Source organism: Cetorhinus maximus, chromosome 17 (genome assembly GCF_964194155.1).
Source record: "Cetorhinus maximus chromosome 17, sCetMax3.hap1.1, whole genome shotgun sequence".
Classification (NCBI taxonomy): Eukaryota; Metazoa; Chordata; class Chondrichthyes; order Lamniformes; family Cetorhinidae; genus Cetorhinus; species Cetorhinus maximus.
In genome coordinates, this window is record NC_135895.1 from 32,329,703 (window position 1) to 32,344,103 (window position 14,401).

Sequence of the window (14,401 nt, forward strand, 5' to 3'; positions counted from 1 at the left end):
AAGCTTTTAGCTTTTTGTTTTTAAGTTACATTTGCTGTTTTCCAATCTGGTGGAATCTTTCCAGAATCTTGAAATTTCTGAAAATTAAAAGCAATGCATCTACTATTTCAGCCAATTTTATGACCCTAAGATGAAATCCGTTAGGACCTGGGTGCTTCTCAGTCTTTAGTTCTAATAATTTTCTCCGTACCCTTTCCCTGGTGGTTTTTAGTTCCTCCTACCCTTTCACCTCTTGATTTACAATTATTTCTGAAATGTTATTTGTGTTTTCTTACAGTGGAGAGGCACAAAATATCTGTTCAATTCATCTGCCATTTCCTTATTTTCCATTATTAATTCCCCAGACTTTCTCTCTGAAGACCAATGCTCACTTTAGTTAATTTTTTTTTAAAATATTTGTAGAAACTATTTTATATTTCTAGCTAGCTTTCTCTCATGCTCTAATTTCTCCCTCAGTTTTTTACAGTAATTCTTTGCTCTCTTTTTATATTCTGTCCAATCTTCTGACCTGCCACTAATCTTTGTGGAATTGAACACTTTTTCTTTCAATTTAGCCACAGATGGCACCTCCTCCTCCGGAGTTTTTCATTCTCACTGGAATGTATTGTTGTGAAATAACTCCTTAATTGTCTGCCACTGCAGCTCTACTTGCCTATCCTTTAACCTAGTTTCCCATTTCGCTGAACCAGTTTTCTCTTCATACCCTCCTAATTACCCTTTGTTTAAGTTTAAAATCCTGGTCTTAGTCTTGCTGTTCTCTCCCTCAAACTCAATGTGAAATTCAATCCTGTTATGATCTCTGCTACTATGGGTGCCTTTACTATGAGGTCATTAATCCTGTCTTATTGCACATTATCAGATCTAGAATAAGCTCTAAAAGGTGCTGTTCTAAGAAACTCACAAAAACACATCTTGCAGCCTACCTTTTGCCAATCTGATTTGTCCAATCTATATGTAGATTAATTGGCCTATGATTATCGCTGTATCTTTCTCACAAGCTCCCATTATTTCCTCCTGTGTACCCTGTCCTTACAGTGTGGTTATTATTAGGGGGCCGATTAAACTACTCCCTCAAGTGACTTCTTACTGTTGCTATTTCTTATCTTTACCCAAACTGATTCAATGTCTTGATCTGTAGAATTAATGTCATCTCTCTGTGTTGTACTGATGTCTTCCTTAATTAACAGAGTTACCCCTCCATCTTTTTCTTGACATTTCAGAAAGACAGGAATCTAAGTACCCTTGAATATTCAGGTCCCAGCCTTTGCCATATTGCAGCCACATCTCTGTGATAGCTATCTGATCATACATGTTTATTTCTATTTGAGCTGAAAATCCATCCATTTTTGTTACAAATGCTATGCACATTCCAATACAGAGCCTTTAGTTCTAAATATTTTTGCAACCTCCTAGTCCTATCTGCTGGCGCACTCTTAGGTTTGTATGGTCTGTCCCTCCCTGCCATGCCCTGATTACCTGGAGTATAAAACACTTGAAAACCAAAAGCTAGACCAGTGGAAAAAGCTGCAAGTTAACTGTAGTTTGGTATGCATTTTTTTTCCAAAATGTTTTTTTTCCCACTTCTATAAGTTACTCTTACTGCCAAGTTAAGGACAATTTAGTGTGTTGGCCATGATTACTGGGAATAGTGTTGGGGCTTTCCAAACTCACTTCATTTCACTGGAGCTTTGGAGCTAAGAGTTAAGGGAAACTTTCCCATCATTTTTGGATTGAATTCAAATCCAAAAAATAGTTACCCTTACTGCATGCACAACATGAATTTTCAGGCACTTTCAACATATAAATCAAAACTGCTGATGGTAAAAAGATAAGCTAAGAAACCTAATGTTGGTTCTATCTAGAGATAGAAGTGTGTTTCATTTGCAAAACAGCTGTTGGTCTGGTTTTTTATGTTGACACAAATGAGTTCTGGGTTTATTTCTCTTGCCTTTAGATTGACATTGAAAGCTTACTATTGTTAAATCCTCACTTAGTAGAGAAGATGCCACCTTCAAACCTGCCAAGAAGGAACTCAAGGGTGAGTTTTTAAATCCTTATGTATTTATTTAATGTTACCCTTGACTTACTGATAAGCTAATAATTTCTCCAAGAAATGGAAATGAAATGCAAAAACCAATGATGGTCAAATGGCAAAAAGTGTGAAGTAGGTAGTAATATAAACCACCTTTCCTGTAGCCACACCTGAGCCCATTCAAGTAGATTATGGCTGATCTATACCTCAACTTCCTTTTACCCACCTTTGCTCAATTCCCACCCACCCCTGCCCCCAACCAATCGCATTGCTATCACCAAAAAACTAAATCAAATCAGTTAAACACAATTCACCCTTAAATCCATGCTGGCTTTCCTTAGTTGAACTACATTTGGCCAAGTACCTGTTAATTTTGTCCTGGGGAAAATAATTTGATAAAGTGCCATTTAACACTCAGCAAAGTTGAAACACTGAATAGAAAGGACAGTGACAGTATGGTTGCAAAGTTGGCTGAGCGACGCATAACAGTGATGAACAGTTAATTTTCAGACTGGAGGAAGGTATACTCTGGGGTGCCCTAGGGGTCTGTATTGGGACCACTGCTTTTGATTTATATTAGTGGGTGTGCATAGCGCAACATCATCATTGTGAATGACACTAAACTTAAAAGTATTGTGAACTGTGAGGGGACATAGGCTGGTGGAAGGGGCCGAAATGCAGAGAAATGTGAAGTGATATATTTTCATAGGAAGAACGAGGAAAAATAATATGATATAAAGGGAACAATTCTAAAGGTGCAGGACCAGAGAAACCTGGTGGTATAAGCACAAATCACTGAAGATGGCAGAACAGGTTGTGAAAGCGCTTAAGGCATATGGGATACTGGGCTTTATAGAGACAGAGAATACAAAATGTTATGGTGAACCTTTATAAAACATTGGTTTGGCCTCAACTAGATTATAGTGGCCAATTCTGGGCACCTCATTTGGGAGGAAATGAAGGCATTGGAGAAGGTGTAGTTAAGATTTACGAGAATTGTTCTGGGCACGAGAGACAAGTTACATGGATAGATTGAATAAGCTGAGGCTGCTCTCCTTTGAGGAAAAGATTGAGAGGAAATGTGATAAATGTTTTCAAAATCTTGAAGGACTTAAGCAGGGTAGATAGGGGGAAACTGCTTCCGTTGGTGGAAGTATTGAGAACCAGAGGGTAATGATTTTAAGGTGTTTGACAAAGATCTAGCAGTGACACAAGGGAAAACTCTTTGCGCAGTAAGTGGTTAGGATCTGGAATGCACTGCCTGAGTGTAGTGGCAGCAGGGCTTTCAGTAAGGAATTGGAAAACACCTGGGGAAAGAATTTGCAGGGCTATGGGGAAAAGGCAAGAGGAGTAGGAGTAGGACTAACTGAGCTGCTCTTGCAGAAAGTCAGCATGCACCTGACAGACCAAATGTCCTTGTGTGCTATAACAATTCTATGATTCTATAAGTAATTCCTTTAGCTCAATTTCAACTAAATGTCTGAAACTGTGGACTGAATTTTACTTGTGGAAATTGGGATTACTGCTGCCCTGCGCATGCCTAAAACCTGGCATGATGTCATTGGGTCATGAACCCTACATCAATGTGCCATTTTCCCATAATATGGAAATCAGGCGGGTGCCAAAATTGGCAGCTGGCCCTCCATTTTTAAAAAACTGATGAACTCATGAAAGGGTAGTTGAGCTTGTTAGCAAGGCAGTTCACCTGAATAAAACGTTGTCCGTGCCATAATATGGTGGGTGTATGGGAAACATGTTGGGTAAGAGTTATGATTTTCAATGGGAATTACTGCAGAAGTGGGTATTAAGGCTTCAAGCGGAACTATGGGCTAACTTGCTCAGTAAAGGTCATGGAGACTTTGCTATTTTTTAAAATCATTTTTATGGGATGTGGGTATTGCTGGCTAGGCCAGCATTTATTGCCCTTGAGAAGATGGTGGTGAGTTGCTGCCTTGAACTGTTGCAGTCGATGTGGTGTAGCTATGCCCAGAGTGCTGTTAGCGAGAGAGTTCCAGGATTTTGACCCAATGACAGTGAAGGAACAGTGATATATTCCCAAGTCGGGATGGTGAGTGACTTGAAGGGGAACTTGCAAATTCCCACGTGTCTGCTGCCCTTGCCCAGATGGTAACAGCCGTGGATTTTGAAGGTGCTGCCTAAGGAGGCTTGGTGAGTTCCTGCAGTGTATCTTGTAGATGGTGCACACTTGTCACTGTGTGTTGGTGGTAGTAGGATTGAATGTTTGTGGGTGGGTGCCAATCAAGTGGGTTTCTTTGTCCTGGATGGTGTCAAGCTTCAAGTGTTGTTGGAGCTGAACTCATCCAGGCAAGTGGTGAGTATTCCATCACAACCTTGACCTGTGCCTTGTAGATGGTGAACAGGTTTTGGGGAATCGGAAGCTGAGTTACTCGCTGCAGGGTTCCTAGCCTCTGACCTCCTCCTTGTAGCCACAGAATTTATATGGCTAGCCCAGTTCAGTTTTTGGTCAATGGTAACCCCCAGGATGTTTGTGGGGGATTCAGCGATGGTAATGCCATTGAATGTCAAGGGACAATGGTTAGAATCTTCCGTGTTGGAGATGGCACTTGTGTCACATGAATGTTACTTGCCACTTGTCAGCCCAAGCCTGGATATCACTCCACGTGATATCAAGAAACGGCTGAAGACACTTGATGGTGCAAAGGCTATGGGCCCTGACAATATTCTGACAATAGTACTAAAGACTTGTGCTCCAGAACTTGCTGCGCCACTAGCCAAGCTGTTCCAGTACAGCTACGAAACTGGCATCTACCTGGCTATGTGGTAAATTGCCCAGGTATGTCCTGCACTGCAAAAAGCAAGACAAATCCAACCTGGCCAATTACCACCCCATCAGTCTACTCTCGATTCATCAGTAAAGTAACGGAAGGGGTCATCATCAGTGCTATCAAGGGGCACTTGCCTAGCAATAACCTGCTCAATGACACCCGGTTTGGGTTCCACCAGGGCCACTCAGCTCCTGACCTCTTTACAGCCTTGGTTCAAACATGGACAAAAGAGCTGAACATCCAAGGTGAGGCGAAAGTGACTGCCTTTGACATCAAGGCCACATTTGACTGAGTATGGCATCAAGGAGCCCTAGCAAAACTGGAGTCAATGGGAATTGGAGAAAACTCTCCGCTCATTGGAGTCATACCTAGCACAATGGAAGATGGTTGTGGTTGTTGGAGGTCAGTCGTCTCAGCTCCAGGGCATCACTGCAGGAGTTCCTCAGGGTAGTGTCCTCAGCCCTACCATCTTCAGCTGCTTCATCACTGATCTTCCTTCCATCATAAGGTCAGAAGTGGAGATGTTCACTGATGATTGCATAATGTTCAGCACCATTTGCGACTACTCAGATACTGAAACAGTCCATGTCCAAATGCAGCAATACCTGGACAATATCCAGGCTTGGGCTGACAAGTGGCAAGTAATATTTGCACCACACAAGTGCCAGGTAATGATCATCTCCAACAAGAGAGAATCTAACCATCACCCCTTGATGTTCAGTGGCATTACCATCACTGAATCCCCCACCATCAACATCCTGGGGGTTACCATTGACTAGAAACTGAATTGGATTCACCATATAAATACTGTGGCTACAAGAGCAGGTCAGAGGCTAGGAACTGTGGCGAGCAACTCTCCTCCTGACTCCCCAAAGCCTGTCCTCCATCTACAAGTCAGGGGTGTGATGGAATACGCCCCACACCTGGATAAGTGCAGCTCCCGCAGCACTCTAAGCTTGACACCATGCAGGACAAAGCAGCTGCTTGATTGGCACCACATCCACAAACACTCGCTCCCTCCACCACTAACACACAGTATCAGCAGTGTGTGCCATCTACAAGATGCACTGCAGGAATCCACCAAGGCTCCTTCAACAGCACCTTCCAAACCCACAATCGCTACCATCTAGAAAGACAGGGCAGCAGAAAGATGGGAACACCACCAGCTGGAAGTTCCCCTCCAAGTCAGTCACCATCCTGACTTGGAAATATATCCCCATTCCTTCACTGTCGCTGGGCCAGAATGCTGGAGCTCCCTTCCTAACAGCATTGTGGGTGTACCTACAGCACATGGACTGCAGCGTTTCAAGAAGGAAGCTCACCACCACCTTCTCAAGGGTAACTAGGGATGGGTAATAAATGCTGGCCCAGCCAGCGGAGCCCACATCCATCCTGTGAATGAATTTTTAAAGTCTTGCTGCATTTGGCCATGGACTGCTTCAGCATTTGAGGAGTAGTGAATGGTGCTGAGCATTGTGCAATCATCAGCGAACATCCCCACTTCTGACCTTATTCTGGAAGGAAGGTCATTGATGAAGCAGCTGAAAATGGTTGGGCCTAGGACACTACCCTGAGTAACTCCTGCAGTGATGTCCTATTGTGGTTACATTTACTTTCTTTTTGATTTAAAAAAAACTCTTCCTAAGGGAAAGGAAACAGCCAAGAAGTGTTGCAGGCAAAAACATGCACTGCAGTATTTGTGTTGAACATCGCTATACCGTATTGGCATAGTTCATTCTGCGGGAGACTCCTCCAGTAAGAAAGAGGGGGGCAGCTGGCCAAGGGCAGATGTGTTCCAGCAAGCCAGTGTACCTGATGTTGAGCAAGGGCCTGCAGAACGGAGGCAACAGCAGTTCCCAGGCAGAGGAAAAGGCACTATCCTGCCAACAAAGTTGACCAGCTAAGGCTCCCATAATTGCACATGACAGAGCGCCAATACCTCTGAAGACCATGGCTGTGTAGGGAGACGATCGCAGCAACCTGTGTCGTGCTGGCTGCCGACATTTCATCTATTTGTGTGGGTGGGTCCCTGATGCTTGTGGCCTCGAGGATCACAGTGGCCCTGAATTCTTTCACCACAGGGTCCTTCCAGGTGTCACCTGGAGACCTTTATGGGATCTCGCAACTGGCTGCACGTGATTGCATCAAGCTGGTGACACATGCCCTGTTCAGGCATACTTGTGAATTTATTTCATTCAATGGTGACAATGCTAGTCAGGCTGAAAAAGCCCGTATTGTTGGTTTTCCAATGCTGTAGGGCATAATAGACTATACACATGTGACTATTAAAGCACCTTCTGGATAGCCAGGAACATTTGTAAATGGGAAGAGAGATTATGCCATTATCGTGCAGATGATATGCAATCACAAGCAACATGTCTTGCAGGTTTGCACATGTTACCTGGGCAGCAGCTGTGAAGCCTACAAACTGAGGCACTCTTGAGGTGCCAGGGATGTTCGATGGGCCACAGCCTTTGGAAGGCTGGCTTCAGGGAAAAAGAATAGATACCCTGTAATGAGATGGCTGATACTGGTATGGAAACCAAAGATGGAGCTTGAGAGGACGTACAATGAAAGCTACTCATTCACCAGGGCCCTCATAAAATGCAATTCTGAGGTCTTGGTGGAAAAGGTGACGCTCTGCAATATGCACCTGGCTGTGTTACACCACCTGGTCCTGCAGAGAAGGGAATCCATGGCATAGGACCTTTTGATGCAGATAGCTCTGTCCTCTGAGATGACTCTGAAGAGGAGGGTGAACCATGCCAGCCAGCATGCTGGTCTACAGGCACGTCTGGATGCCAGGAGACTTATAACGAGAAGGTTCCAGTAGTAATCTGTCTGCAACACAACACCACCTTGGCCCTTGCCACCTTCTCATGTTATCTCCCCCTCATGAACAATCGGGGTCATGTCTGTTATGGTTGTGTAGAGTCAACAAGTAATGCTGCACAGAGTGACCACATGAACACACAAAACCTTAACACCATCTAGTCTATCCAAATCAAAGTCATCACATCACACACAGATAATGCATCAAAATCACCCAATGTGAACCCGCGTGTGTCTCTTGATTTTGACGCTTTTTCGGTTGCTATGGCGTTTGCATCTCCTTGTTTCCAGCTGTGCTGGAGACAGGCTGCTGACCCTTATTGCCCCCTTGCCTGCAATGACTTTGGCACATGTCTTCTGAGGCCATGAGGATTCTGGTGTGCTGAGCATCTCCAGTGGTAGGAGGCTTACATGTAGCCACAGCACTGAGGCATTTGTGTCGATGGCAGAGGAGCAGAAGAGGGACTGTCCCCATCAGAAGTGCCCTGAGAGGTGATATAGTGGCCATCCCCTCCGTTTCTGTCTCTTACAGCTATTCTTGCAACTGCTCTTACCGATGTGTGGATCCCTTAGCAACGACTTCTAGCCCAGTGGGCTATGTGCATCTGTGCTGGTGCTGGGTGCAGAGCAAGGATGTGATGCTGTACCCTCAGGCATCTCCTGTCCTCCTCGGAGGTTAGCGAGGATGCCTCGGGACTTGATGCCAATGCTTGTCCTATGGGGGAAAACAAAAATTAGAATCAGGGCCATCGTCATTTGAGATGAGTGCAGAGAGGCACACTTCCTCAGCACATTGCCTACCATCTCCTAATGGTGACAGTGTTTTTGAATCTTTTAGACCCTTTCCATTCAGACAGACCGTCGTCCCTGAATTGTGAAAGCCTCCACAATCAAAAGCTATCAATGCCACCTTTCGATATCCTCCCCAGTTTCCAACACAGTCGACCTCGCCTCATCCTAAGCACCGTTTGCAGGAGAGAGCTATGCACCCTTGGAATCTCTCTTTCCCGGGGCCTTCCAACCTCGCCTTGGCAAATGGATTAGCTCCAACCACAGGCCTTGAGCTCCGGGACCACCACCTTTTTTTAAATTCATTCACGGGATATGGGCGTCGCTGGCTGGGCCAGCATTTATTGCCAGTCCCTAGTTGCCCTGGAGAAGGTGGTGATGAGCTGCTTGCTTGAACCTCTGCAGTCCATGTGTATAGGTATATCTACTGTGCTGTTAGGATGGGAGCTCCAGGATTTTGACCCAGCGACAGCGAAGGAACGATGATATATTTCCAAGTCAGGGTGATGAGTGACTTGGGGAAGTTGCAGGTGGTGGTGTACCCATGTGTCTCCTGCTCTTGTCTTTCTAAATGTTAGTGGTCATGGATTTGGAAAGTGCTGCCTAAGGAGCCTTGGTGAATTCCTGCAGTGCATCTTATAGATAGTATACACTGCTGATATTATGCATTGGCGGTGGAGGGAGTGAATGTTTGTGGATGTGGTGCCAATCAAGCGGGCTGCTTTGCCCTGGACGTTGTCAAGCTTCTTGAGTGCTGTGGGAGTTGCACTCATCCAGGCAAGTACAGAACATTCCATCACACTCTGACTTGTGCCTCGTGGATGGTGGGCAAGCTTTGGGGAGTCAGGAGGTGAGTTACTTGTCGCAGGATTCCCAGCCTCTGACCTGCTCTTGTGGCCACAGAATTTATATGGCTAGTCCAGTCAGTTTCTAGTCAATGGTAACCCCAGGTTGTTAGTGAGGGATTCAGTGGTGGTAATACCATTGAACGTCATGGGGTGATGGTCAGGTTCTCTCTTGTTGGAAATGGTCATTGCCTGGCACTTGTGTGGTGCGAATGTTATGTGCCATTTGTCAGCCCAAGTTCTAGTGGGGTGCGGATAGCCAGATTGGACTGACCACCCGTCATCCTGGCCCTTTCCCTGTCATTTGTGCAGCCTTGTCTCCTGGAAATGGGGGGAAAGGGCATTGTAATGAATGCTGTGCTGCAATAACACCTTCAAATGTGTGGCCAACATGTACTTTGTCAGGGACCAATATTCCTCGATGCTCCTTGCCAGCTTACAGTTGCTACAGTGCCATTCCCCGCCCTACCCCCAAATTCCTGTTGCCATACAGCATAGCATGCCTGCGTCATGCTGCCTCCTTGCACTTGGACAACACAGTATGCAACCCCACATTCGAGCCACTTCACACACTCATACCCTTCAATCTAGGTCCATCTCTGAAATCGTTAGACCCTTACAGTGGCAGATCTCAAGAGGTCATTGAGCCTTTTCTGGCACTGCAGCCACGTTCTCTGGATGACTCCACTGGTGCTGACGCCTGCTGTGACCTCCATCTAGGCTGGTTTTGTGTGGCTGGGAGCTCTCCTCTTCTTGTCTTCTGGCTTGAGGACCTCCTGCCTATCACACAGAGCCTGGAGAAGGACTCTCAGGAAATCATCATCAATCAGCGGGACTATCGTGGGTCCGGCCCCCTGACCAGCTGGTGGGTCCATCCTCTTCTCCAACTGGAGAGAGACAAAGAGAGTTAAAGGGCTGAATTTGAGCATTTCCCTAAACACTTGCTACTCATAAGGGGTCAGGTGTATTCAAATGTCTCTTCCTCCCAGGCAAGGGTCCTGAATGATTCACAGCTAGCACAAAAGTCATCCACATTTAAAACCAAGCTCTTAAGCTGCTGCAATACTTTGAAGGATTTAAAGGTAGCCTTGGGGAAAAGCTTCAGCCTCCAATGTATGATTTCTGGTGCAGCTGCCACAGTCCCTTGCCAGGGATGCCTTTAAATGGTTGGCCATGACCAACTTCCAGTTCAAGGCTTGCTTCTTCAACCAAAGGACGTTTCCCTTTCCATCCCCACTTGGGTGGGCTGCCCACCTTTCCTCAACTGCTGGCCAACTTCCTACTGGGCGGCTATTAATTGGATAAAAGAAGCATTGCCGGGCTTCTTTCAAAAGCGGGTGTGGGAGTCAGCAATCCGCCCACTTTTGGATCGGACCTGGGCGTGACCAAGTAACGTAAAATTCATGCCTATATAAAATAGAATCTATTAGCTTCTGTCTCATTTTCGCATATTTTGCCATTTCCTCTGATGGAACTAAAGCTCCAGTTTTTTCCTCTTGCATGCAAAAAAGAAAACACCATCTAAGATCTTAAGTGCCCTCCAACTCTATCTTTCTTGGACTTGCAGGACAATGGGGTTTTAATAATGTTTTTTAAATCATTAACCGGCCTATGTGCAGGAAATACTTCTGCCTTGAAATTTAAAAAAACAAAGCTTTAATGGGTAAATCCATTGATTTCAGTACATTTTTTATTTTGTTCTTTTATCTAAATATTTAGCATTGTTTTATATTTAGTTAGGCCTGAAACTCAAAATGACACCTGGAACAACTTTGCTCAATTTCTCTTTGCCAGCAGCTCAATCATTTTAAGTTGGAGCTTTCCAAGTTCTCTCTTTGTGGTCTTTGATCTGTATTTTGGAGAATCAGATGCTGATTTATGTTATAGAAAAGCACAATCCTGGTATGGAGTGATATGGATTCTATGCACGAAGAAACTTAATTATGAGAGAAAAAATTATTGTTTAACCTATTTTGTGGCTTAATATCTGTAGTGAGAATGAAGGTTGTTAAGTACAAATCTGGTATGGTTCTGCATGCAATTCTGCCTGTGAGCTATTGCTTTTGACATGGAAAAATGAACATTTTCACTTGCCTTTCTTGTTGGAAGAGATTTGTAATGGTGCTGAAAAAAAATTCTCCTCTTCAGGTCCCAAGACGTGAATCAGCACTGCCAAGAAATGGGGTCGCAAAGGAAAGTAAGTTGAACTTTACAAATAGATTCTAATGTTGAATGTTTTGCTTGATTATTACTTTGAGAGCTAGAGAGAAAGTTAACAATCTTTCCTCAAGATTAACTGGATATTGTGACCACCTTTTGGTAAAATAGGCTAGATATGATCCATGGAAGGAATGAGCTAAATTTCTCTATTTGTGGATTAAATGTTTTCATTACCAACTGATAAAGCTGATAAAGGAGATGGGGTGGTGCGAAAGAGAGAGACAGGCAGGCAGGCAGGGTGATGAAACTGCCTGTTGACTTTAACATGACCCCTCTTCAGACAATTCTTGCAATGTCATTGGGTTGAACAAAACAAGAACTATAATGTCTTGAACAATTATCACTTCTGTTGAAAGAAAATTGTTTGGAAAATTTTAAATCATCTTTTCCTACTAAGTGTGTTTTAAAAACCAGAGGAAATTGAGAGGATGAATGGCAGATGAAATTTAATATGGACATGTAAGAATGCTGTACATGAGAAGTCATAAATGGTGATGAAATAGGTAAAGATGCAAGTGAGCTCCAAAGGTTTCATTAGGTTCTACAACCAACATATTTACTCGGAGCAGCAATCCACAAAGCTTCAAAACATGCAGTCATACAGTGCTCTTGTCAGATCAAACTTGAGCAATGTTCAGATCTGGTCACTGAGACGCAAGTTCAGGTGATGCAGAGGGTTGCAATTGACTGCTAGTATCAAAAGTGAAGCAAGATTTGAGAAGCTTAGGTATTTTAACCTTGAGGCTGAAGTTTATAAGTGTTGGGAATTGTTCCCAGACAGCAATCTATTAGAAGTGCTTTCTAATAACAATTAATTAGATTGATGATTTTAGGAGCCTTCTGGATGTTTTAACTGAAACCATTGTCTGGAAGGTAAGGCCATCTACGAGCCCTTCATGTAAATGTAGGAGCTGACAGAATGTAGAAACAAGGGAGCTGGGGGAGGGCAAAGGGGTGGGTGAAGTAATCGCCATCAGCATCCTTTCGTCTACACAAGATGATTGGCATGTAGAAAATCCATTGCAATTGGGATTGTTTCATACGGTGCACTTTTGCTGATGGCTTCAGGGACTAATCAGTAAGATTCTTTCGAGTTATCAACAGTCACAGATTGCAACTCTTTCGAGTAGAATCACAGTTCTTGGTTTCCGGGAGTGGGACATGAACCCACAACCCTCTGATTCAAAGGCGAGGGTGCTATGAACTGAGCCACAGCTGACACCTCCCTGACTAATCAGTAAGATGCAGGACCTGCCACAAGTGCTTCTTATGAGGTGGTTATTGGTATCATTGTGGTTGTTGTTTTTGATGTTGGCACCTGTTTTAAAGCTACTGGGAAAGGAAACATTGTAGGAAAATGATCCCTTTAAAGGAATCTAATGGGAAATCTGTCTTAATCTGGAGGACTGAGAAAGGAGATGGGGGTTATTAAGATAAGGTGAGGAGGGGTCAAATTGCTCCATCCTATCTCCCCTCCTTGTTTGACCGCAGCAGGTTTTTTTGTTTGAAAATTATATACTTGTAAATTTAGTGAGTTCTTAACTGTTTACACACTGTTCACAGGAGAACAAATCAGACATTCTTCTGTTTAACAGAGAGACGTTAATTTATTCTTAGACTTAAGCTGATCTAGGCAAAATAAAATATGCCCTGATTTTTGCGCACAATTAAATTCTCACACACGCGAACATAGATTAGAGTGGGAAAGAATAGGTTGGTCAAATTAGAATCCATGAATAAGTAAAAGGAATATACAGTCTATAGCTGGCTTCAGGCTGAATTCTATAATCCCAATGCTTCTGGTTTAAAGACGTAGACAGCTGATTTGGCAGATATTCTGGAGGTGATGGTGCTGAATTCTTTTAAGCCTCTGTTTGTAGCAGGGGCATCCCTGGATGGTCCAAGTCGGCAAACAGGGTTCGAAACTTTCAAGGTGGGAGAGGCAGGAGGGACCCCACTCGGGTCTTCTCTCTTGGCATCTTTGCCGCATCATCAGTTCTGCAGAGAAAACAGGTGCTTAAACATAAAAGGGTTGGCTTGTCACATGATCTCACCAGCTGCTCAGGCATCCAAATAAGGTCATTGCCAGAGTATTCCCAAGATAATTCTATTAGATCATGTCTGGGAGGCTCTCCTAGCCAGGCTTCATGTGATTAGGCTTAATGGCTCGTCTCCAACAGTTGACTAACTCTAGGTGGTTGTGTTAATGCCTTGTTAATGGGGCAGGAGATAGAGGGTCCTTCACATTCCCCAGGAGGTCATCGCCTTTGTGTTTGCAGACATGCTGTCTCCATTCCCATGATTGGAATATGAGTTATACAGTGATATAGATTGGGCACTGCTGCACAGGCTCAACTCCATCGCTGATGCCATAGTTGGCTTCCAACAGTGTGTACGCAAGAGGAGTGCAGGGCAGCTCGATCTCACTCCAGCTACCCCTTCTCAAGGAGCCTAGGGCCCTAGAGCACCCATAGGGAGGGGGATCAGCAGATGCACCTCCCACCACCCCCTCCCTGGGCCATCCATCCATCCAGATGACTTCAGGAGTCCGGCCCATCCGAATCCCCTCTTCCTGTGACCTAAGCAGCTGCAGCCCCATAGGCCAAGGAGGGCGCCATTGCCACACAGCAGGACCCTGAAAGCAGGCTGGGGCCCTCCAGGTCTCAGCCCTCTGGAGGAGCCTTCATCGTAGACAGGCGTAGCAGTCAGCAGGCTGCCTCCACCTCTGCTTTGGATGCCTGGGGAGCACCAAGACATAATGGCAGGGTCAGGAAAGTTAAGACGTAAACCAAATAAACTAAATTAACAAATCAAGGGACAATTTAAAAGGCAGCCCCTTAAAGGGAAACAGCAAAAACAAAAAACAAAATTTAAAG

The 14,401-nt window shown here is 44.5% G+C and overlaps 1 protein-coding gene across 2 annotated transcripts in view; it reads left to right on the top strand.

Annotated features, from left to right (window-relative positions):
• The window catches only part of LOC144692295 (kinesin-like protein KIF2A), a 93,178-nt gene that overhangs the window by 24,520 nt on the left and 54,257 nt on the right, over positions 1 to 14,401 (top strand). For both annotated transcript variants that reach the window (XM_078560939.1, XM_078560941.1), the window contains exons 3-4: positions 1,955 to 2,038; positions 11,454 to 11,502. In XM_078560939.1, coding sequence (XP_078417065.1) covers positions 1,955 to 2,038; positions 11,454 to 11,502 — 133 coding nt within the window. The remainder of the gene's footprint in view (positions 1 to 1,954; positions 2,039 to 11,453; positions 11,503 to 14,401) is intronic.